We start from the raw sequence: 23962 nt of genomic DNA on the forward strand, positions 1-23962 counted from the left end.
CTGTACGCCACAAGTGGGTATGTATTTACCTTTGGAGATGGCGCAGTGTCATGGAGATCTTGCAAGCAAACCATATTGACGAGGTCAACTATGGAAGCAGAACTTACTGCTTTAGACACAACCACTGTTGAATCAGAATGGTTGCGTGAGCTTTTGATGGACTTGCCTGTGGTTGAAAAACCTGTTCCGGCAATCCTTTTGAATTGTGACAATCAAACTGTAATTGTCAAAGTGAACAATTCTAAGGATAACGCGAAGTCATCAAGACACGTCAAGAGACGTTTGAAGTCTGTCAGGAAATTGCGAAACTCCGGAGTAATAACTGTTACATATATTCAAACAGACAAAACCAGGCAGATCCCTTTACAAAGGGACTATCACGTAATGTGATAGAAAGTGCATCGAGGGAAATGGGTTTGAGACCCGTTGATGTTACACCATAGTGGTAACCCAACCTTTGTGATCGGAGATCCCGTGAATTAGGAACTGGAAAGAACAAACTAGTGGTTTAATTGAGGAGAGTATTTTGTAACCCTCTCTATGTGAAGATGCACAACTCTCAATGGCTGTAAGGCAGGTTGGCAAAAGCCTTAATGTGTTTATGTTGGCTATTTTAGCAAAGATGCTGTCCTACAGAGCATTCTTGAAATAACACACCTATATGAGTCCGATTGTTAAACGTCGCAATCTATGAGATTTGGGTGATCTCTAGTTAACTCATGAAGAGACCACGAAGTATGACGCATATGAATCACCCGCGGGGTAGGCTACTGGCAGCCATGTACCGGTCATGACTTTGAGTAAAACCCTGTTCACGCAAAACTTGCAATTCAAGGCTTAGTCCATTGTTCAAGTGTGAATGGATGTAGCTTAAGGTTCTAGGCGGAAGTTCAACTTAACAGTCTCCGCTGAAACACTGGTATATAAACAAGCAGTGAGTATTGGTAAATCTCTAAATGAGTATTTGAGATCTGGTGGGGGATTGTTGAAATATTGGGCCCACATTTGGTGGCCCATACTAGATTTCAGATTTTCCCTATAAATCTCAAAGCCCACTTAGTGGCAGCCTTGTGAGTTTGAGCCCAAGTTGTTGGCAGCTCACTAGGGAGTGGCAAGAGGTGGAAAGTTTAGTCCCACATGGAAAGTTGGGAGGAAGTTAGACCACCTTATAAGGTGGGCTGTTCCACCACTAGTAAGTGAGTGAGAATAGGAGTGCTACACGCGCGCGCTCCTCCTCCTCCTCGCTCGCTCGTCTCGACTCGACACGTCTCGACGCGCGCGCCGCGCTCGTGGTGAGTGGATTGAGCCTCGAGCCGAGACTTTCCTTACTTTTTGCAGCTCAGGAAAACGAACAGAGTCCTAGACGGACGCGTCACAGTTAGTCGGTTCGGGTCGCTCCCGGATCGTGGGCTATCTGTAACCGACTCGAAACGTTCGTGCGACGTGGGCGTGGCCCACGTTGCCTAGGGTTTCCCGAGCCTATATAATCTCCTGCCCGGCTACCGCAGAAATACACCGAATACACGAGTTAGGGTTTCCACCTCTCTCTGCTTGCGCCGCCATCGTAGCCTACTCCATCCCGCGCGCCGACGTGCATCGGCGAACGGGAGAGCAGGTCTCCGGAACCACTCGTCCTTGCGATCCTGTACGGGAGAGGGCGAATTAAGTTTTTGGGAAGCGCTCTGCGCGACTGCTCAAGCTCTTCATCACGGGTCGCCTTCCGTCCAAGTCGGGTTCAACGCCGTCTGCTTCGACCCGTCATCCCTATCGTCAACAACGTTGTCATCAACAACGTTACTGCTGCGACATCATCTGCTACACCTCCACCGACACCTCCACCAGATCGGTACGTGCGACATATCTCGATCTGTTTAGCGATGGATGCTTTACCGTTTGTGCTGCTGCTACTCATGTTGATTAATACATCTAGTATGTTCGAGTTTCACATGTTAGTAGCTGCTGTCGTTATGTTTTATATTCTGGAATTAATCATGAAAATTGTGCTTAATTATCCAACACTTGTGGGCGTGGTGTTAATCCTTTCTTGAACTTGTACATATAACCTTCTTTTATATCAATGCATCGAATGCAAGACTTTTACATTTTCGGGAAAAAGGGTGCTTCTGGGCGTAGGCACCGCATAGCTGATGCCTAAGGCCCGTCGACATGTGCTAAACTTGCCTAACCACCACACATTGTACCAGGATATATTCTGACGTGTCTTCTTCCTATATGTAGATGAAGCAAGGCGCAGTATGATCTTACACCAGGTCACCATGCCTCTTGTGCCTGGCCCGTCGAACAGAGGTCTAGATCATATGCTGCACCGCGAGCCACATGAACATTTTAGTCTTTGGAGTTGCTCCGTTCTTCCAAATGGCCAAGCTCATCTAAAACCTCGTGTTTTCCTGCAAGAGCAATGCGTAAGTTGAGCTTGCTGTCTAGGCCTCGTGTGGGAAGATGGCCATCTGAAGCTGTTCAGCATGCTTTGGTCCCTCTCCACAACCGTGATCGCCAGCCATATATAGCTTTAGACATTCCCGGACACCTTGGTGAACTAAATTTCTAGGAATATCCAGTAGCCAGTTGTTGTCCACCAAAGCTTGCGCTACTGATCTTGAGTTGCACACCCGTTCGCTGATTGTGAGCGACACTCCAGGTGCAAAGTCAGTCGCAGCCTTCAGGATGAAGTGGGCATGTCTGCAGAGCTCCCGCAATGTTCCGCCATGCCCGCAAAGTGATCATGCACGATCAGTGGTTTTGTGCCCAATAAAATTAAGCGGGCTTTGCGGGAAATGCAGGATTAGCAGGATTGCCAACTTCATGTACTTCAGCTGCTGTAGCCTGACGCTACCAGTTTGCAGGCAACCGTATCTTTTTTACAGAATAAGAGATTAAAGAACATTTTCGTACAAAGCTCTCACAAGATTGTTAGGGTCGCTTAGAGAGCATCTCGAGTCGCGCCCCCCAAAATGATTTGGAGATCGCCGAAAAAAAAACATTCACAGCCGCGTCCCCCAAAGCCGCTTTTTGTCGACGCGCCCCGATACGGTGTCCGGCACCTCGAGCGTCCCAGAACATAGGGGACACTTCGGGCACACCGTACATAACGAAAAGCGAGGCGGGGAGTGGCGGAGCCGATCCGTCAGCGGCGCATTAAATTTTAACCTAACCATCGCCTACCTCGCGACGGAAGTTATTGGCGCGCAGCGACGGTGCAGTTCTCGCAGAGGCGCAGCGAAGCGTCTCGTCGCGCCTAGCTCTGCGTGCCGATGTTAATGAGCGCCACCGCTTTCCCGCCTCCCTCCGGCCTATAAAAAGGGCCATCTCGTCCCTCCCACACACAAACCCTAGCGCCTCTCTCCCCAACCCTAGCCGCCACCATCTCAAGAGTCGACGCCATGGCTGGTAGAGGCGGAGGCCGAGCTCGCGGCCGTGGTCGTGGCCGCGGCAGCGGCAGAGCTGCCCGCTCGCCATCGCCTGCGATGCCGTCGTCGTCCTCATCGTCGGACAGGCAGGACGAGGAGGGGCCCGTGATGTTCGAGTTTATCGTTGTCCTCAAGGGTGACCCACACGGCATCCAGAGGCTGCCGGACGACTTCGCCGACTTCATCGCCGACGACGAGCGCACGGGCTCGCTGCATCTGCGGGAGGATGGCTGCCACTGCAGCCGGTGGATCGTCGACGTGATCTACGATGCGCGCGACAAGATGTACCTCCACATCGGCTGGGAGAAGTTCACGCGCTACCACCGCCTCGAAGCCGGCTTCATGCTCGTGTTCTCCTACTTCGGCGACAGGGACGTGAGCGTTAAGGTGTTCGACAAGACGCGTTGCCGCCGGAACTACCACGGCGACATCGCCGAGGAGGACGACGACAGAGTGTTGTTTCTTCGCAGCGAAAAAATGCACGAAAGTTTATGGATGTTCTTCCTCGAAAGAACCAACAGGGGCACCCTCACCAGCTGGATTTTCTAGTTTGGGTGACTGAGTGTGCCCTCGAGTGTTCTTTCTTGGCAGCGAACACACGAAACCTTCGATGCCCGGCCTAGTTAGGTTTAATTTTTTTGCAATCTTTTATATTTGTGTCCATCATGATTCAAACTATGTATTAGTTTGTGGAAAATCATGTTCCAAACTATATCTTCATGTAAACCACGTTCCAAATTATGTATTAGTTTGTGAAATATTTCTTCTCTTTATTGAAATAAAAATGCAAAAACATAAAAAAAAGTATTTTAATGTTTGGGGGCGGCGTTTGGGGGACGCGACTGGGGAGCGACGTCCCCCAACGCGGCATGAACAAAACACGTCCACCAAACGCTCGATCCGGCGCGCTTTGGGGGACGGTTTGGGGGACGCGACTAGAGACGCTCTTATAGATTCTCTATCGAAAACACAGTATAGAACCAGTTGGTATTTGGATCCAGGATTATATCGAATTCAAATTACAATCGAGAAAGGAAGGGGAAAACTAAACTACAAGAGCCGAAGCATTCATCTATTTGCCACCTCATTACATCTGTCGACTTCCTTCTTATAGGCCGGAGCCAATCCTCCTATGATAGCTCGGGCCCAGGTGTTGACGGGATAACTCATGCTTGCTTTGCCATATCTCTTCTCTCTCAGCCACCGACTATGTTCTAGTTGTCAGAATATATAACTAAATCCAGAATAACTAATATAAAATAGAGGAAGTACTAAGTAGCTTTCAATATTGTACTGCTGTCATCACACGGCTACATCAAGCAGCGCACTGAAGGCAGGCAGGCGAAGAAGGCGATGCAGGTCTTGTACGTCCACAAATCCCATATACGGATTGCAGGTTGTCCGCTCGCCACGAAGCTTTTTTTTAGCGATGAGAGATGACTATCAAGCAGCGCACCGGGTCTGGATAGATTAGCCGTTAAGACCGGACTCGGTTAAGACCAGTCAAGCAAGTTATCAGTGTACTGTTGGTGTCGTGACCGCGAAGCCCACCGGGTGCATCCGAACCTTGTTGATCCATCATTTTCGAATTCATTGCTTAATTACCCACCAAGCACCTATTCATATATAGGCTTTTCAGGTCGTTTGGGAATATTCAAAACCAGCTTTTCTCTTCTCCTTATTTTTCCACAGAGAGATTATTCCTGTGTTCAAACATGAACTGACAATTAAGTCTCGCTTCAGCACAGAAATCTCAAGAAATTTCGAAGCACGCGACGTCGATAGGAGTGACTCGCGTATGCACTCTCTATCATAAAATAAAACCATCCAGAGGATCTTCCTCCCAGCTAGCCGATGGCCATGGTTATCCTCCCATTCTTCCTCCTGCTCCTCCTGCCTCTCGCCGCTGCCCAAATAGGGCACTTCTGCGGCATTAGGGACAACTACACATCAAACAGCACGTACCAAGCCAACCTCAGGTTCCTCTCATACACTCTCCCCAAGAAGGCTGCATCCAGCACCACCCTGTTCGCCACTGACACTGTAGGCGATGCTCCCGACACCATCTTCGCCCTCACACTCTGTCGCGGGGACATGAATGCCTCCGCCTGTAAGGACTGCGTGGCTACCGCCTTCGAGGACGGGCCGCGTATCTGTCCGTACAATAAGAATGCCACCTTGTTCTACGATCCCTGCCTGCTCAAGTTCTCCAACCATAATTTTCTCACCAGCACCGATAACAGTGAGCTCATTGCCTACGTGAACGTCCAGAACTTCACCACTGTTGGTGCAGCACCTCGGCTGCACCTTTCTCTCTTCCTCTCTCGCACAAACGAATGGAGGGAGACGATGGAGTGGAGACACAGAGTTTTCCCGGCCGGCGCACGAACGCCGCCGTGGGCGCACTGACGCCCTACTCTTCTTCCTCTTCAGCTCAATCATAAGGAGTACATGGGGTAGGCTTTTTATAGCCGAGCTTACACAGATACGCACACACACACGACCTGCAACTCGGCCACTAACACCACCTCCTAAACTAGTGGATACATGCACATACACGATTTACCCACTAACATGCAGGCACTTGACCCGGCCAGCTAACTAACTCACGCACCTAAATGCTGGGATCACCACACGAGCCTGCCGCATGTCCGGCTTTACGAATCTTGCGAGTCAGATTATGGCTAACAACCACAAGCATCGACTCCACCAGGCGCTTGTTATTCACGCTTCTCAACACCACGGCCCAGTTGGCCACGGATATCACGAGTAGGTTCACAACCTCGCGTTTAGATGTCAGTTCCTTTCCGACGCTGTACTGCCTTATGCAGTGCACGCCGGACCTGACCACCGACGACTGCGGGGTGTGTTTCCAGGATGTCTTGCAGTATACTTTGAAATACCTCGTCGGTAAGGCAGGTGGTCAAATTTATGGAGTACGGTGTAAGATGAGGTACGAGATTTACCAATTCTTCCAAGGGGACCCTATGCTGAGTATCACCAATTTGGCCGCTGAAGTTCCGGCGACCAACAACACGGCGCCAGGGCCGACGCCAGTTACTGTGTATGGTTCACCACCGGTGCCACCAGCTGCTGCGCCACCTCCGGAGCCGGTGGTACAGACGACTGTCGAACAAGACGGTATGTAAAATTCTCATCCTTCACGGTACTTCACATCATGGAATTCTTTTTCATGGCTGATCCTACACATCCCTAATATCTCCTGCTTATTAGGAAACCATACGAGAACCAACACATTGATATATTTTAATCAATATATGATAATTAGATTGTTAAGTTTAACTTGTATGAATTTTAGACTAGTACTAGTAGACCTGAGTTCGGACACTAGATGAATATGAGATAAATAAGCGGTAGAACTAAACTAAGTCAATCGAAAAGAATAAAAGGTTTATAGACAAGAAGAAATATGTAAAATAAGACGGTTAAAAGGTCAAGGAAACAAGTGAAGTTTCATTGTCAAATTGGGCCAGCCCCTATGTTCAATTGGTGATGTGTGGTCGAGTGAGCTAATCCAAGTGCAACAACTTATCTGTCATTGTCTCTGTCACTGAATAAACTCATTTTTATTTCTATGTGAGAACTATACATGAATTTGTTCTTTTTCCCCTTTAGGCCACAACTCAAGAAAGAGGGCTCTATTGATTATTGCTGTCATCGCTCCATTATTATCATTATTTATGTGTTTCATCTGCTCCTTCATGTGGTTGAGAAGACGTAGAAAAGGTATTTCTATCAGGATTCAGGACAACAATCCTCTACAGAAATAAAACCACTTATCTGCTCCTTCTGACGATGTATATTTGCGTGTCCTCTCTCATTTTAGGAAATACAGACTTGCACAATGAAGCTGCCAGGAATATAACTGAAGAAAACGCACTGGTTTGGAGATTGGAAGAGAAGAGTTCAGAGTTCACTCTGTTCGAGTTTTCAGAAATATTGCAGGCTACACGCAACTTCTCCAAAGAAAGCCTGCTTGGGCAAGGTGGTTTCGGCCCTGTCTACAAGGTGAATGCATTGTTAAATTAAAAAAGATTCATTCATATGTTCATCACGATTAGGTTACACAAATCTATCGTTTAGCTGGACACTGAACAATATATTCAATTATGCCAGACTAAAACAAATTCTTAGATATCACAGTAGTTCTATCAATTGACAGTAGCACAGTTTCTATAAGGGTTCTTTTGTGGTACCCTCAAATAAATAATAGCCCTTCATTTTCGTCCATCCAAAGGCCCAGAAAAATTCATACTCCTCTCTAAAACGTGGGAGGTATGTATCATACCTGGGCAAATTTTTGCAGCAAATATAGAAAAGGCCTAGCCGGGCCACGGCTTACTAGACGAACACGGCCCAATAGACAGCCCAGGCCCATGTGAAAAACGTTAGTTGGTGGGGAAACCGGGAAAGAGAGGACGGTCATAACCCTAGCTCCACCGGGAATTCGCTGGGTGGGTGCCGCCGCCGCTCCACAACTCCGGCGACGCCGCCGCCTTGCTTCCTACCACTGGCGTCTACGCCGAGATCTCCACCTACATTTCCTCCGCCGCCCTCTAAACAGCCTGTCCCGGCCGCGGCACCCTTGGACTCGCCACCGAAGATCGACGGCGCCGTCCTCTTCGCTTGCGAAGAAGGCCGAGGTCTTCACGGTGGTCGGGGAGAGGTGCCTGGCTTTCATCTCCTCGCGAAGCCCGTGCCGGCTCGGCGGTGGCGCACGATAATGGAGGTGGCCGATGCTGGTAGGTGAAATGAAAGGCGTCGCCGGCGCGTGATTCGGTGGTCCAGGACATCGGCGGCGCTTGAGCTTCTCCGGCGTCGGTCCTTCCCGGTGTTCCTGGTCGACGGCGAGCTGGACAGGACCTCGTTGCACTGCCGCTGCAGCTGCGTGCGACAGGACAGGTTTGGCGTGCAATTGTCGTCGCCTAGGGTTCAGTGGCGAGATGCCCACGTCGCCCAGGTGGCTGGCGCTCACGCAGGGTGCCGGGAGGGTGTCCCTGGGCTCTCAGCGGCAGCCTGGTAGCCAGCACTGGGTCACTGAGCGAGTGCTAGCTCTCTGAAGAAGACATCAACAGGCTCCTTAAGGTTTGTGCTACCACTTTCTGAAATGAGTAGTGAAATTGCAGTATAGAATATTGGTACCTTTTTACTACACCTTTTTGTCATTATTGGTTGAAGAACAATTATCTTGATGCATTGAAGTTTACAATTGCATAGAATACATGACCATTAGATAAGAGCCAATTTCTATTGATGAAACACAAAGATTGTTGCAAGGAGGGTCCACCCTGCATCAAAAGAATAAGTCCCTGGATGACATGAATGAATGCAAAGACAAAGGTTACGACTGAACCTCTAGCAAAATTTATGTAATAATTGATTAAGCTTCGCTCTAACTGAACTTGTCCACTATCTAGTGAAATCTGCTTGCATGTCATGTTACTTTTGCAATTGCATGGGGTCCAGAGTCTTAAGACATCATGACGCAAATAAGCTTAGAAATAAATCTCCGCAGTCAACAAAAGCCTCAAACGAAATAATTAGAGAAAAGAAAATGGGCTGTGACTTAGTATGGTAGACTAATATAGATACTTGGCAGGACTGACATGAAAGATATCGTTTTAGGCTCTAGTGGGAACATGTCATTACTTTTCCACCAGTTGCATTAATACGTTTGTCTACAAATTTCTATGTTCACTGTCCTCTAATGTTCCAATTAGTTGATGTAGTAACCTTGGCTTGGGCTGCAGGTCCAGATGCCTCTTCGCTACTTACCCTGATGTCCCTACATCCCAGTGAGGACAGGGCGCGTCGGGCTGCTCCCTGGCCGAGAGTGGTGCCGGTTCTGTCGTAGCGCCATACATCATTATTGGGTTAGATTAAGCTGAATTACTTGGCGCATCCTCTAGTTCATTAAAATATTGTTCTTAGTTGAATATGTTATCTGAAATGGTAGTGTTGGGGAAACTACAATTGTCGGCGGCACGTGTTTGGGTCATCACCGGCGCGCCGCCTTCTCCTCTTCTGTCTTCTGTACATCCATGTTCTCGTTTGCGTGCTACTCCATGTAAGTGACTTCGTGATACCAGTTTTCCATTACCACACAAATCATATGCATGAACAAGCTTGTCATCGTGGATCCAAATGGCATAATTGCACTAGTTTTAGAGTTCCATGCCTCCCAAAGTTTCCTATTGGTTTTATATGTTGGGTTACTTGACAATTTGAGATCAAGGATGACATAGGATTAGACAGCAAGTTAGACTGACACTTTGCCCCCAAAACAATTGATTACGTTTTGGAGGAATGAGTTTAGATTGCCTATGTGCAACTATGTGTCTTCAATTGTGGGTCTGTGCGTGTGACTGTATGCGTGGGGCTTGATGGCCTCTGGTCTTGATCAGTTCAGCTGCATCTAGTACACTGTTCTTCACTATAGAATTTCCTTGAATAATATACTTTGCTTATTGTGACTGTCAATTTCTGGAGGCAGCTATTTTTACCTTCTGCCTCCAGTTTATTTATTTTTCAAGATGTAACAATACCCATTTAAAGGGCATTAGTATATTTACTTCCATTGAACGTGGCGGTTTTCTTCGGTAGTTAGTCTACTTACTATTTGCACATTATCACTTATTAGACTTTAGGAGATTTTATATGGTCAACGCAACTTTGAGTTTCTTTTTGAAGTAGTAATTTTTTTCATCTACTTGTGTGCAGGGTGATCAATCTTCTCGCTCTGCCAAGCCTCCACAAGAGCCACCAAACAATATCCTCTTCATCCAGAACAGTGCTGACCAGACATCGAGCATGATGGTGGAGGTCCTGTTCTACCCTGGTTTCCGGGAGGTTCGGATGATCGAGGCCAGGCCAGGCATTGCTTTGGTGGAGTCCGATGACGAAAACCAGTCCATGGTTGCGATGCAAGCCCTCCAGGGTTTTAGGATGAGCCGGAGAACCCAATCACTATATCGTACGCCAAAAAATAATGATGATCCATGGGATCCCCAAACCGTCCGAAGAAACCTGTAGCCATAAGATTTTCCCACCCTATGATTTACACTATAGTGGTGATCTAACTGACTTGTAAAGAAATACATGGTGTTTAGTCTCTTGCAACAGTTGAGACATAATAATAGCATTTGTCTGAAATTGTGGAAGTACTCATGATTAGCATACACAAGTCAGATTTGGACAAGAAAATGTGTCACTGGTTAAAGCTGCTCCTTTCTCTACACTCTCGCAGCCCTGATACTTTATACCCAGTAGCCCATGACGCAAAGTGGCTTGAAACGTGTTCACAGTCTATGATCCATTTCTAATCATAGAACATCATTATGAACTTTTGCAAAAGCAGGTTATAATACTACACCAGTTGCACACCTCAAGAACGACGTATCTGAATATTTCAAGGTCTCCGTACCCGCAAGCACCACCTTCAGAGTTTCAGACAAACGTTGCATCAGATAAAAACCCTTTCTTGTTTCTAGGTAACAGAGTACATAGAAGAATTGACACTGAACACATAATGTAAGACATTCCATGTGATATCTTCAAAATTTAGATTATAGTTTTGATGAATCTTCAGAAGGAAAAAAAAAAAGCAGAGTCGATTTCAGTGTGTAGCACCAATTCATCATTCATATACACAAACGCCTCAACTGAACACTCCCGGACAACACTCTCTCTGATTGCTTTAAAAGGCTGGAGCTCCTCAAGTGCATCAGATGTCCTACGAGACATGACAGAACTTGTCGAGCCTGCCGCATTAGACTCGGCCCTTGACTGGGACGAATAACTAGAATCTCGCAGCGGGTTTGCACTTTCCAGCAAATGAACCAGAGAGCCTCACTGATCTCTACCTTCTTTTCCATCACTGCTCCTGTAAGAATGAGCTTGCATTAGTTGAATGAACAGGCATGTCACACGATTTAAGAGAACATATCATCATATATACATTAGGAAATAAAGATACATAATTTATATGGCAAGATCGTTTCACGCTCGAGAGCTAAGCATATAATCCACGAACCAAATAAGAAAATGTGTTTCGTGTTTCAGAGCTAAGCCTAAAATATGCAAATCAAATAAGCAAATGCCTGACAATCACCGTATTTGGGAAAAGCTGGCAACCATTGCTTCATCTAGTTGAATCATGGCTGATAAGGAAGGTACCTAGCAACTCCTACTGCCCTACAGCGACATGATAAACTAAACTCATAAGTAGTCATCTCACGCACTCACGCGGAAGTAATAACACATTAAGTAAACCATTCCTTCATCTAGTTTAGCAACATGATAAACTAAACCATTCCTTCAGGCTAGAGACTACGCCTTCCTTCAAAATCACACAAAGTAACAAGGCATGAGCATTTCAGTGTATCCAGAAAAATCTGAGAGAACAGAACATGAATAAAATTATAATACCACTCATGTTCTTATGTTTAGCTACATTAATAAAAATTTAGTACGAAATACAAATATGCTCCACTTCCATTATGCCAAAACTATATGTGAACAACCAACTAATGTATTTTTTTAGCTACATCAATAGAGAATCTACGCATATACGTACATACCATAGCAGCTAGAGCCTAACCAGGGCATCTCAAGCTAATACAAGCTAATCAGAAAGTACAAACCTGTCAAACTAAATTCTATTTCATGATTTATACTAGGACATGTGCATATCATATATAAGAAATCATTAGAGCATCTGATCTAGTACACAATTTAACCAATCAATTATTCATTCACCAAAATACAAGCAGCTAGAACCTAATCATTAGAAATTTGTTATTCAATTCAGAAGCACAAACTTTTTGTTACATGAAACTGTGTTTTACTTGCTGAACATCTAGCAGATAAAAAAAATACCAGATTTTCCTATGAACTAAATGGAAAACATGGCAAGATGGGCAATGTGTCACCCTGCCTACATAATAATTTATACAATATACGCAACGAAATGGTATTGTGCCGACAGCTTAAACTGACTAATTACAGACTAGCTCATGTTGATGATTCCATGATATGCTAACTAACAAAATCTAAACCAGCTGAACTTAGTCTTACAAAAATTCCTCATCATCGAGCCATTTTTTTACAGTTCAGTTTAGTCAATGAATTATGATGGATCGTCACAGCTTAAAAAAACCTGCAGTTACCCCCGATAACACATCAAACTTAGATTCTTGTTTCCTAGTCCTTACAAAATAATAGGATGCCTCGAACAGCTATGGACTAGTTACTGAATTCTATGTCTGCTGCCTAGCCATGACTAGTTACAAACCTAGGACTAGGCTAATACCCACACCACATGAACAGCACACTCATGGCTGGAATACCGACATGGGCAAAACAAGTTGCAGCCCTGCCGCCCTGCATCCACAATACGGTGTTTATTGTCGCTGCATATCCGCGGATGCTCGCCATGGCATTCAAGCCTTCTAGATGCACCAAGTGGCAAGCCAGACAAGTAACACTGAATGGCCAGGCGCCCTGGCCGGTGTGGTGCACCGTGCCTATTTTTCCGTTGGCTGGGTGGAGTGGTGAAAAATACGCTACCTTGAATCGGAGTCTGTCGATGTCGCGGCGCGCTGACCTGGTTCCGGCGATGCAGGACCGGGCCGATCCGGCGGCGGCGGGGGTCGCCCTTGATGCCGGCTGCGGCGGTTGCCCTTGATTCAAGAGTACGGGGTGTCAACGGCGGCGGCGGCGGTCGCCCCCGATGCAGGAGGACGGGATCTCGATGGCGGAGGCGGCGGTCAGTGTCGACGACGGCGACGATCGCGCTCGACGCAAGAGGTAGGGATGTTCGCGGCGCGGTCGGGTTCCAGGACGACGGGATGGTGTTGACGTTGCCGGCTGGGCTGATTATTGGGCCTGTTTCAGTATCGCTAATATCAATTTTTTTTCTCTTATCTACCGTTTGTTGGGCTATCGGTCCTAATCTAAATCTGTTAATCTTAACCGTTGGTTAAATCATACCTCTCCTCATCTCAGGTGTGGTAAAAGGTACCGTAAAAGAAGCCTTCTATAAGGAGTTGTCCTATGACGTGCCTAATTTTTAAAGCTAACACGGAAACAATTCATATAAGTTCCAATGTATTACATTGAAGTTATCATGCTAGCAACCTAGGCCAAAAATAGAAAACACTTTCCACTATTTTATTGATATCCGAAACTTTTCTTGAAAAAATGAATACATCAACTTGATGAATATATCAATGTACCAAACTATATAGCTAGAAATACAGTTACATACTCGCATGTGAACCAACTAGGATTAGCATAAGAAACCACACATGGAACCCTAAACTAGAAAGAATAAAAAAAAAACACAGAGAACCTCTTTGTGAGCTAGTTTAATTTGTCCGACTCGACAAGAGACTGAAATATAGATGGAAACAGAAGCAATGCAGTGAATGCCTATATCTTGGATATGTGAAGATTTATATCTAAAATGTATTTTTCTATCACGTGATCCCTTTTCTATCTTTTTAGTACAGCAGAATAATGCGTTGAGTTTTGTTTTGTCCATACTTCCAGGGCCAACTACCAGATGGAATGGAAATTGCAGTTAAAAGGCTTGCCTCACATTCAGGACAGGGTTTCACAGAATTCAAAAATGAAATTGAACTTATTGCAAAACTACAACACAATAATCTGGTCAAGCTGATTGGATGCTGTATTCATGGAGAGGAGAAACTTTTGGTGTACGAATATTTGCCAAATAAAAGTTTGGACTACTTTATCTTTGGTATGCATAATATAATTTAACCATATTAATGTCGTGTTCCTTCCATACTATAAAATGAATTCTCTAACGTGCAGATGGAAATAGAACAACTTTGGTTGATTGGAATAAAAGACGTGTGATAATTGAAGGGATAGCTCAAGGTCTTCTGTATCTCCACAAGCACTCTCGGCTGCGCATCATACACAGAGACCTTAAGGCCAGCAACATTCTCTTGGACCAAGACATGAATCCTAAAATTTCTGATTTTGGCCTAGCAAAAATTTTCAGCTCTAATGATATACAAGGAAGCACAAAGAGGGTAGTGGGAACATAGTAAGCATACTATACTTCTAGTTAACGGATCACAACATGTCTAGTGCTTACAATACCATTTATTAGTTGAACAATCAAATTTTAAATTTTGATATAATATTATACTTTTGCTTCTAACTCATTTCAGTGGTTACATGTCTCCGGAGTATGCATCTGAAGGCATATACTCAATCAAATCTGACGTTTTCAGCTTTGGTGTGTTACTTCTTGAGATCCTTAGCGGAAAAAGGAATTCTGGTTTCCATCAATATGGAGACTTTCTCAACCTCCTTGGATATGTGAGTATTTTCTGAACTCCCACATGCGCGTGTATTATTTTGTAGACTGATGAAATTTTGTCACGAAGATGTTTTTTTGGCTTTCTGCAGTCATGGCAGCTCTGGGAAGGTGGAATATGGATTGAGCTTCTAGAATCATCAATTGCCAAGGAGATCCATATAACCGAGGCTAAGAGGCACATTAACATCGCACTGATGTGCGTACAGGAGAATGCAGATGATCGACCCACCATGTCAGAAGTTGTTGCAATGTTAAGCAGCGAGAGTGTTGTTCTTCCAGAGCCTAATCATCCTGCCTACTTTAACCTAAGGGTATCTAAGGTACATGAATCGGCTAGTGTTGTTGTTCCATGCAGTAACAATGATGTAACCATCACTGCCGAGCCAGATGGCAGATAGTTGATCACTTTGTCTCAGTAGTTAATGCAAGAACTAGAAATCAAACTCATGTTAATTGTACAATAATTGAAGCAAGAATGTACATGTGTTAATTACTGTATCTTGTAAAACCTTCTTTCTATCTTAATACAAAACGGCACACAGCTTGTGTGTTGTTGAAAAAAACTACTTTATCATACTACTTTTCTCGTAATATTTGTACATCAATTCAATTCAAAGTAAGATAAATAGATGCACACATACCAAAAGTAACCTAATTGAGAGGCACTCGCTCAAGCGGTTGAAACAATCCCTTCAAAAAAGCAGTTGAAACAATTAGAATGGAGGAGGAATGCTCCATCGAGACATCATTCCACTAGACGACCTTAATTAGCATGACCTCATGCTGCTTTGCCATCCTCTGCAAGTCTTTGCGAGCTCCACGTCCCTCTGGGTATTGAAGTAGCGTGACTTCCGTGTCGTACAGTCCGCCATGATCATTCCGTGGACTACTTCTCCAGCGATATTACTCATTGCCGACTCATCGTCCTCCCTGCGGCGGCACCGTGCCTGAGCTCGCCGTCGTCCTCCCTTCAGGGAGCGCCCCAGATCCTTATGTGCACCGCTGCAACGTTGCTCCGTGCGCGCGCATCGCTGCTCTGCTCGGGCGCTTGCCGGCTGCAGCGCTGCTCCGCTGTCTCCTCCACGGCAGCGTACCAGTGCAAGTCGGTGTTTAATTAGCGTGACTTCCGTGTCATCCATCCTGCCATGATCATTCCGTGGACTACTTCTCGAGCGACATTACTCATTGCTGACTGATCCCGGCCATAATAGCTGCCACCTGTTGGCACACAAAGTCAAATTAGCATGAATAATATCTATGTTTTTAAGAATATATTATATAACGCTTAAGTAGTAGCTTACCCATATCATACGGTTGCGGCATAGAGGAACAGATGGATCTCATGGTCTGATTTTTATATGCAACCCGAAATTCGGCAAAGAAGAGGATGTTCCTGAAGGTGGATTTCGTAGCCGCGATGAAATTGACGTGATACCATTGCTCGAAGTAAGAGTGGCCAGTTAATTCCACGCCACATATAAATCCAGATCATATTTTTGGTTTTCAAGGATATGGCCACGGGCACATTCCTGCAGCCGTTGTTGGTATATCCTGTATCTAATAAAAGCAAAGAAGTTGCCGCATGGATAGGCATCTTTTACGGTACCTTTTATACCACACCTAGGGAGGATAGAGGTATGATTTGAGGAAGGGTGAGGATTAACCGATTTAGATTAGGCCCGGCAGCCCGGTAAAACGTTGATAATGAAAAAATTAATAAAATTAGCAGTATTTGGCCCAGCCCAACAATTGGATAACAGATCTTTAGTAGAGCGGAGAGAAACGCCCGTTTCTGGGTCGAGGGCGGCCGCCGCCGGCACCGACACCCCGTCTGCGTCGATGGCGACCGCCGCCGCCGCTACCGGATCGGAAAGATACTGCATCTCTGGCGAGTGACGCCGCCACCAGGTCGTCCCTGTCCTCCATGGCGGGTGACCATCACGGGCGACCGCCGCCGCCACCGGATCGGACAGATACTGCATCGCCGGCGAATGACACTGCCACCGTCTCCATCGCGGGCGACCGCCGCCGCCAGCAGATCGGGCTTGTCCTTCATCGTCGGCGAGCTACGCCGCCACCACGTTGACAACGCCACCACGTCAAGGCTGCCGCAACATCGAGAGACGCTGCCAGGTACTCTGCCACCATCTGTCGTTCCTTCATGTACTCCGTATTTGTCTTCAGAACGAAAATCCAGAGTACAAACGTCATGTACCTGAAAATTTTGGCCTCCTTTGTTAAATAATCCTAGCTACAGAGAAATTGAGAGAGAGATCAGGCGGTCCAGGCCGGATCACAATGGACTGACATATATACTGTGCTACATATTCTATCTATGATGATGCATACTAGTAGTATATAGCCTGGGAACATGCATGTACTTAAATTTTTTATTGATTTGGAATGCTCACACACGACCACGCCATTGCACATTAGTATTCTTCATGTATAGAGTAACCGCGTGATGCAATTTTCAGACCAAATGTATGCGCTGTTGAAATCAAACCATGTATAGTATTTAACAAGCTTTTCAAACTTGATGGAAAATGAAACTGAACTTGTTCATCAACTTTATGTGCAGCTGAATTATTGTGCTCATACTCATTTGATGAAGTTGTCAAAATTAAACCTTTAGCCTTGTGGTATCTTGATGACATGAATTGCACCTGAATATGATACTGTTACTTTTGTAGATGTTGTCATGCCTTCAAATGTTATGTTGATGCCATCAATTTTCATGGCTGCTCAATCTATGAGAGTGAAACAACAAATCCATTTTTTTACTGATTGTTGTTTATACACAACACCATCTTTCTCTATAAGACATGAGTTCGTGGTTAGCAAGACCTTCAGAAATGAGGATGAAGGATATGAGTTATATCTATATTTTTCCACCAATATTATTTCTGGTATACTATACATATTATCTACTGTGTCTCCTTCTTATCTCTTCATGCATATACCAGGTGGTTTGTGACTTGAGGAAAAAGCTCTGGATCAAGATATCTACAAACCTCCGTTTCATGTCCTGTTTCGCTGAGTCAACCCACCTCCAATGTTGTAATTTCACCATGAACAATATAGCAGGAACTAAATTGTTCTTAACTTTTGCGTTCAGATGGCGTCGCCGCTCCGTCCTTCCCGTGTCGCCGCTCCGTCCCTGCCACCGCCCTGTCCTCTGCTCGCGTCGCCACCCTGACGCCGGCGCCCTATTCTCCCCTCCCACCGCCACCGCCTCCCGTTGGCATAGTGCTTCGCTGCCCGTCCGCGCTCGCTCACCACCTCCATCCCTAACCCCTGTAAAAATCCCCCTTTCCGGTAGCCATCTCCGGCCGCCATTCCGGTCCCTGGCAGCGGCCGCCTCTCGTGTCACGCTGTTCAGCGCCGCATGGTATTCTTCGCCCAGGACGACGTGCTCCACCCACACCTCACCGTCCGAGAGAGGCTCGCGTTCTGCGGCATGCTGAGGCTCGCGGTCGCCGATGCCTTGATCGCTGACACCATCGTGGGCAACGCGTTCGTGCGCGGCGTGTCTAGCGGCGAGCGGGAGCACGTGAACATCGCGCACGAGCTGCTGGTGAAGCCAAGCTTACTGGTCCTCGACGAACCCACCTCCGACTCCACAGCCGCATCCCGCCTCGTCCCCACGCTCTCGGCGCTGTCACGCAAGGAACGGACGGTGTTGCTGTCCGTGCACCAGCCGCCGTCCAGCCGTGTGTACCAGACGTTCGACTCCGTGCTGCTGCTCGCCGAGGGGAGCCAGCTCGCCGCCGTCGTGAGCTCCGATTGAGCGCCAGTCCGGACTCCGGAGTGGTGGTGAGCCAACTGGCGGCTGCACGGTTTCGTGCAGCGCGGCAAGCTTGACGGCGGCAATCCTTTTCCTGAATACTGAATATGTGTGTTTCTTAGAGTGAAGCCATGATTAGCTTACACCAATTGGTTATATGCTAAAGATGATGTAGAATTGATATACCGGTTGCCAAATTAGTTTGTTCCTGACTGACTAACCTATGATTGATCAAATTTCGATTTTCCAAAATGTTCAAAGCCATTATCTTGAGCAAAACTAGAGTAAACATGGTTGTTGCTCAGGCTCTTTTGAAGAGCTTGATTATGTGTGGTTGTTGCACTTCATCATCAATCTGTCTTACCAGGACAATAAATGGTCAATGTCCACCATTTTACAAACGTAGCTATGACAAGGATAGCTGCAATTGTTAGGTTTATCCATCTCAAACATTCAAGTTGAAAGAATAGTGTGAACAACCCTCGAAAATACTCAGCTAGCGCTTTGTTTAGAAATACTTTCCTATAGAGATCAGTACGCTCGCGCTCGGTCTGAAGGTAAGTGAAATCTTCGTTTTGAAGCAATGAGTCGTAATTCCTTTTTATCTTCTCTATTTCTTGGTTGTACTCTATTAGAAGTAGCGATTTGTGTTCAAAAAATAGATGTGCAGCCAAGGAAGAAATGAAAAAACTTATGACCAACACAGAACAGATAACAGACAGAACAAAAAAAAAAGTAAATCTTATGTTCATGGTCTTTGCTAAGCACATTGTTGGAATGCATTAACCTGTCCAACTCATTTTTCAGCTGTTCTTCACTAAGTTCAAAAGCTAATACTGAATTGTTACTGCCTATTGTTTAAGAACCAACACTAGCTGACACAGTGACATCTATTAGCAATTGGTGTGTCAATGTGTAGTTACTGATGGACAATGTTGCAGATAAGCTATCCAAACACGGAAAAAAAAGAATCAACACGAACTGAGCCTCCTTTCTACATTTTCTTTTGTGAAAACATGTTCTTATAAGTTATCGTCAAGAGTTATATGGAAGATAGTTGTATGTCTATGACAAAATTACTGAATATCCAAACTCGTCACATATCAAATTTTTATATTGCTCACCGTGGAAGTATGCCTAGAGAAATGCTCAAAATGACCTCGGCGTCTCCACATACTACAGAAAACTAAATAATAACCCACTCAAGGGAACAAGCAAACCAGGATCCATAAAGTATTTTAAAAGCCAAATAAGGAATTTTGTTGTATCAACCAGTTTGCCGGATGAGGTCACGTTTAACACAATAATTGCTGGCACAGGTTGTGTTTCTGAAATTTCAGGATGTTAGTCCTAGCTGTAGACCTGCAGTAAATGATTCCCGAACAACATGTTTGTAACTCGCCGCTGCATTCTCTTATCTTGTTATAGGACGGGTAACTGCTATTTGTAGGGACTTGTAATGTATTTTAGTATTTACAAGGATGGGGAACTTTCTGATATCCCGAAAGGATACCGTGAAGGAATTCCCGGTTCCATGATAATTAATGAACCTGCCAAAGTGGAGTAGTATCTGATGGTGGAACATTTATGTCATCACGATTATAACAGAAAAGCTTATTTGTAATACATAGAGCCTGGGTGTGTATCACCAAACGGAATGGTCTTGATAGAAGGTCCAGATCATGTAGAGTAATGATGCAAGCTCTTCAAGGAAGAAAGAAATGTGATTTGTACATTATCATGAATGGTCCACCCTTAATTGAAAGTTTTGATTACGATGGCATGACTGAAGAGGTAGCTCACGTTGCCAATTTTCTACGTATTTTAGAAAGTTTTTCTCTACATATCTTCTATGTGGATCGTAATACTCATGTATTCTTTTGGACAGGATTCATGGGGGGAGGCCACCGACAGGTGTGGGATTTGGAGGAAGATGAGTCATCACCACGGATGGAGAAACCTGAACTGAACACTCATAAGAGGGCATTGAGCTTCAGCAGCGGCGATGAGCACCACACGAGAGCATAGTCTCTACTCTTGTTTACCAAAACTGCAGTTCAGCCATTCATCTATGGTTTCCTTTTTGTTCAGTTTACCCAGCACCACACGAGAGCATAGTCTCTACTCTTGTTTACCAAAACTGCAGTTCAGCCACTCATCTATGGTTTCCTTTTTGTTCAGTTTACCCTACGCAGTAATCTCTACTTATGTATGTGATTACAGATGATATTTTGGTGCTATTTTATTTTTATTTTGAAAAAAATGTGGGTGCTAATGGTTAACACTTTAAAGAGCAGTTGAACTGCTAGATTGTTTTCTTAACATATATGTCTGGCATGTACTTTCCGTTCTCTTATTTGGGAGGTGTCTCCAATGCATTGGCATAATTTATCAGAACACAGGAACTCAGCGAAAGATAAACTCATTTTGAAGTAGTTCTGGAGGTTAAGGATCCATGGTGGTGGTCTCGAGTTAAAGCTATTTATTCCTCTTCACTTCAAGCAATGTTAGATCATATACAAAAACAACTAAAAATGAAGCTAGCATCTCCATGATATTGTTGACATCGCACTTACATGAAGGTGCTAGTATATCTACTAACCCTTGACTTGATAAGTGGCCTGATTCTCAGTTTAGTGTTGGTGCATAACACCACAAATAATATCCAGAATCACACTACGGAAAAGCTTGTTATCTTCTTACATGGTGTACCATCTTTTGCAGTACAAACAGATCATTCATGTGTCCCAGCACGATCCTTAGCATTATTTCCAGAATCCCCGATCTACAGAATACTTGTGCAGGCTGTAGGAAGTGATAAAACATTGCTAAGAGCAGACACACTACTGCAAACTTCAGAGTAAAATATAGTTCAGACAACATCAATACATTTCACTTTATCATGAAAAATGAATACAATTTCGCCTAGATTTTTGGAGTAGGCAAAGTACCAATTTGTTCATGCAAACTATTCTAGTATATAAATGCAATCAAACTGGAACTAAGCCACACGTTAACGGTAGAACAAGAAGGTATAAATATACTGCACAAGAGTTACCTTTTGTTCACCTCAAAACAATGTAGTATAAAAGATTCTAGAAAATTTAGCTAAATAATTTATAGAAAATGAAATCTTCTGGTTGACATTATCCCACTCAACATAGCTTTTCCGCACACTAAAACCTTTCTAAAGAGCATAACTATTGTGGAACTTGAACCCATCCTCCTTGCTAGCAAACGTCTTGCTGACGATGTCATAGTATGCACCCGCAGACTCATCGCCCATGTCTTACTGCATATCACGTACAAATGTCAGAATAGCGAACACATTTTCACAAAAAATAGAATCAAAGGCATTAATCCTACCAAAAGTTGAGTACCAACAACCTACTTATAGTACAGCCATATCCATATATTTCCATACATGCAGATACCAAATAACAACAAGACATAATAGGCTAGTGATATTGTAATAGTGTCGCTCACAATCTAGTAAATTCTCATTGTTGCCTCTTGGTGCTAGACTTCTAGTGGTCCTATACTATAACATATCTTTGCAAATTTATATGTACCGTGATGTCATCTTTCAAAATTTTCTTACTGTATAATAAAGGTTTCGCTGTGCAACTACCAACACATGAATGAACTTACTTTTGCGACGTATCTAAAGATAACAGACAGAGTGGTATCCTCAACTGGTGATTTTTTTTATTTCTTCCTGATTCCAAATACAGTTTTTAATACTCAATGTGTCCGAAGGAAGCAAAAGGGAAGAGGATGAGAACATGCAGGAGAACATGGCATTCATGTCTTCACTATATATATTTCCATGAATATTTAATATTGCAAGTACATATGGTATCAAATGACAAGTATAGCTCTGATTATTGTTTCGCTAGGAATATTTTGTTGGATGAGAACAAGAAAATGGGCTCTGATTACTGTTTCTTGTCATTTCATAGAGTACATATCTTTGTATGTTTCCTGTAAGAAAATAGTAACATTCATATGGTTGTGTATATGCATGAACCTGTGATTAGTCCGTGTGAACAGGTTGCCGTGAATACTAATAAAGGCATCCCTGTTGCAGAAGCACCTGAGATATGACATGATCCTGTACGATAATCTCAAAATCTGCAAGCTGATTTGGGTTAAATGTATACCTAGCTGTGTTTGAGGAGATCTGCGCTTTCAGGTGGATATCACCGGCGCGGAGATGGCGGTGGAGTGGACGAACGACGCCGGCGCGGGGGTCGGTATGGGTGATCCCCGGCCGTTCCGGTGCGAGCGACCTCCTGCGCGACGCGGACGAGCTCGAGTGCGAGTAGGCGAAGCGGCCGAGCTCCTAGGTGAGGAAGGCGATCCGGGCAAGGTGCAGAAATGGATGCAGCATACTGATTCGGCGGTGTGTTGGCGAGCGGCTGCGTGTCCGGCGAGCAGGTTCCGCTTCCGGCGAGCAGCGGCGGCGGCTTAGGGCAAGAAACCGAGGCAAGAGAGGGGCAGCGCGTCTGGGGAGGGAATGAATGGTAGCGTGGGCTGGTCGTGCAGGGCAGTTCTGAAGGGTAAAGTTACCATAATATCCCTTGGGACGTTAATTTAACAATAAAATTAATTAGGCTCATCCGACGGACATAATTAATCAAAGCGGTAGTACCCAGTAGGACTGGGTAGTACTACCCAATCACCGTAACACAGCTCAACGATGACATCGATCTTTTTTCCAAACTCTAAAAGGGATTCCGCAGGGAGATCCTTTATCTCCTTTTTTTAATATTGTTGGGGATATCTTAGCCACCCTTATTTCTAGAGCTAAAGAAGATGGTCAAATCAATGGATTCATTCCACATTTAGTTGATGGTGAGGTCTCTATTTAGCAATATGCCAATGATAATATTATTTTCATGGATCATGATTTGAAGAAAGCTGTGTATATGAAACTAATTTTACAGTTGTCAAGTTTAAAGATATTTTTTTATAAAAGTGAGATCTTCAGTTGGTAAAGCGAAAGAAATAGAACATGAGTATACAAATTTATTTGGGTGCGACATAGGTACATTGCCTTTTAGATACTTGGGGATACCAATTCATTTTCGAAAACTAAAAAACGAAGAATGAAAACTTGGTGAAGACCGTTCGATAAGAAACTAAGTAGTTGGATTGGCAAAATGTTATCTTATGGTGACCAACTTATCCTCGTTAATCCAAACTTAACTAGCTTACCAATGCTCATGCTCTGTTTTCTTGAAATACCAAAAGAGACTTGATTTTTAGGCTCATAAAGTGGAACATAATTTGGAGACCAAAAGATAAAGGGGATTCTGGATTGGATGTTCTAGAGTTAAAAACAAGAGTTACTTTATAAGAAATATTTGC

General features: G+C 44.7%; 2 protein-coding genes and 2 long non-coding RNA genes across 5 annotated transcripts; 3 read left to right on the plus strand and 1 right to left on the minus strand.

Annotated features, from left to right (window-relative positions):
* The first annotated feature begins 5279 nt into the window (after positions 1 to 5279).
* LOC127345845 (cysteine-rich receptor-like protein kinase 10) lies at positions 5280 to 15300 on the plus strand. The gene is made up of 8 exons (XM_071828704.1): positions 5280 to 5698; positions 6124 to 6569; positions 7065 to 7175; positions 7276 to 7457; positions 14001 to 14211; positions 14286 to 14523; positions 14651 to 14801; positions 14892 to 15300. The coding sequence occupies exons 1-8, from the start codon at positions 5283 to 5285 to the stop codon at positions 15198 to 15200; spliced, it is 2064 nt and encodes a 687-aa protein (XP_071684805.1). The 5' UTR covers positions 5280 to 5282; the 3' UTR covers positions 15201 to 15300.
* On the plus strand, positions 7780 to 10612 carry LOC127345846 (uncharacterized). Its single transcript, XR_007879038.2, has 4 exons — positions 7780 to 8534; positions 9200 to 9322; positions 9406 to 9516; positions 10170 to 10612. It is a non-coding gene; the product is annotated as an uncharacterized lncRNA (long non-coding RNA).
* Positions 10907 to 13359, minus strand: LOC127345849 (uncharacterized). Its single transcript, XR_011756337.1, has 2 exons — positions 13017 to 13359; positions 10907 to 11331 (listed from the first exon to the last, which is right to left on the minus strand). It is a non-coding gene; the product is annotated as an uncharacterized lncRNA (long non-coding RNA).
* A 1168-nt stretch (positions 15301 to 16468) lies between the features above and the next one.
* On the plus strand, positions 16469 to 20945 carry LOC127345844 (ABC transporter G family member 25-like). 2 transcript variants are annotated; one of them, XR_007879036.1, is made up of 2 exons: positions 16469 to 16935; positions 20478 to 20945. XR_007879036.1 is itself a non-coding variant. In XM_051372380.2 (2 exons), the coding sequence occupies exon 2, from the start codon at positions 18191 to 18193 to the stop codon at positions 18590 to 18592; it is 402 nt and encodes a 133-aa protein (XP_051228340.1). In that variant the 5' UTR covers positions 16469 to 16935; positions 17769 to 18190; the 3' UTR covers positions 18593 to 20425. The 2 variants fall into 2 exon arrangements, 1 of the variants encoding a protein (XP_051228340.1); XM_051372380.2 differs by lacking the exon at positions 20478 to 20945 and adding an exon at positions 17769 to 20425.
* Positions 20946 to 23962: the final 3017 nt, after the last annotated feature.

This window comes from Lolium perenne, chromosome 3 (genome assembly GCF_019359855.2).
Source record: "Lolium perenne isolate Kyuss_39 chromosome 3, Kyuss_2.0, whole genome shotgun sequence".
NCBI lineage: Eukaryota > Viridiplantae > Streptophyta > Magnoliopsida > Poales > Poaceae > Lolium > Lolium perenne.

Coding starts and splice junctions, on each gene's coding strand:
- LOC127345845 (XM_071828704.1), top strand. CDS start 5,283: ATGGCCATGGTTATCCTCCCATTCTTCCTCCTGCTCCTCCTGCCTCTC. Junction 5,699..6,123: donor ATTGCCTACGTGAACGTCCA/GAACTTCACCAC, acceptor GCTAACAACCAC/AAGCATCGACTCCACCAGGC. Junction 14,212..14,285: donor TTTGGACTACTTTATCTTTG/GTATGCATAATA, acceptor TCTAACGTGCAG/ATGGAAATAGAACAACTTTG.
- LOC127345844 (XM_051372380.2), top strand. CDS start 18,191: ATGGTATTCTTCGCCCAGGACGACGTGCTCCACCCACACCTCACCGTC.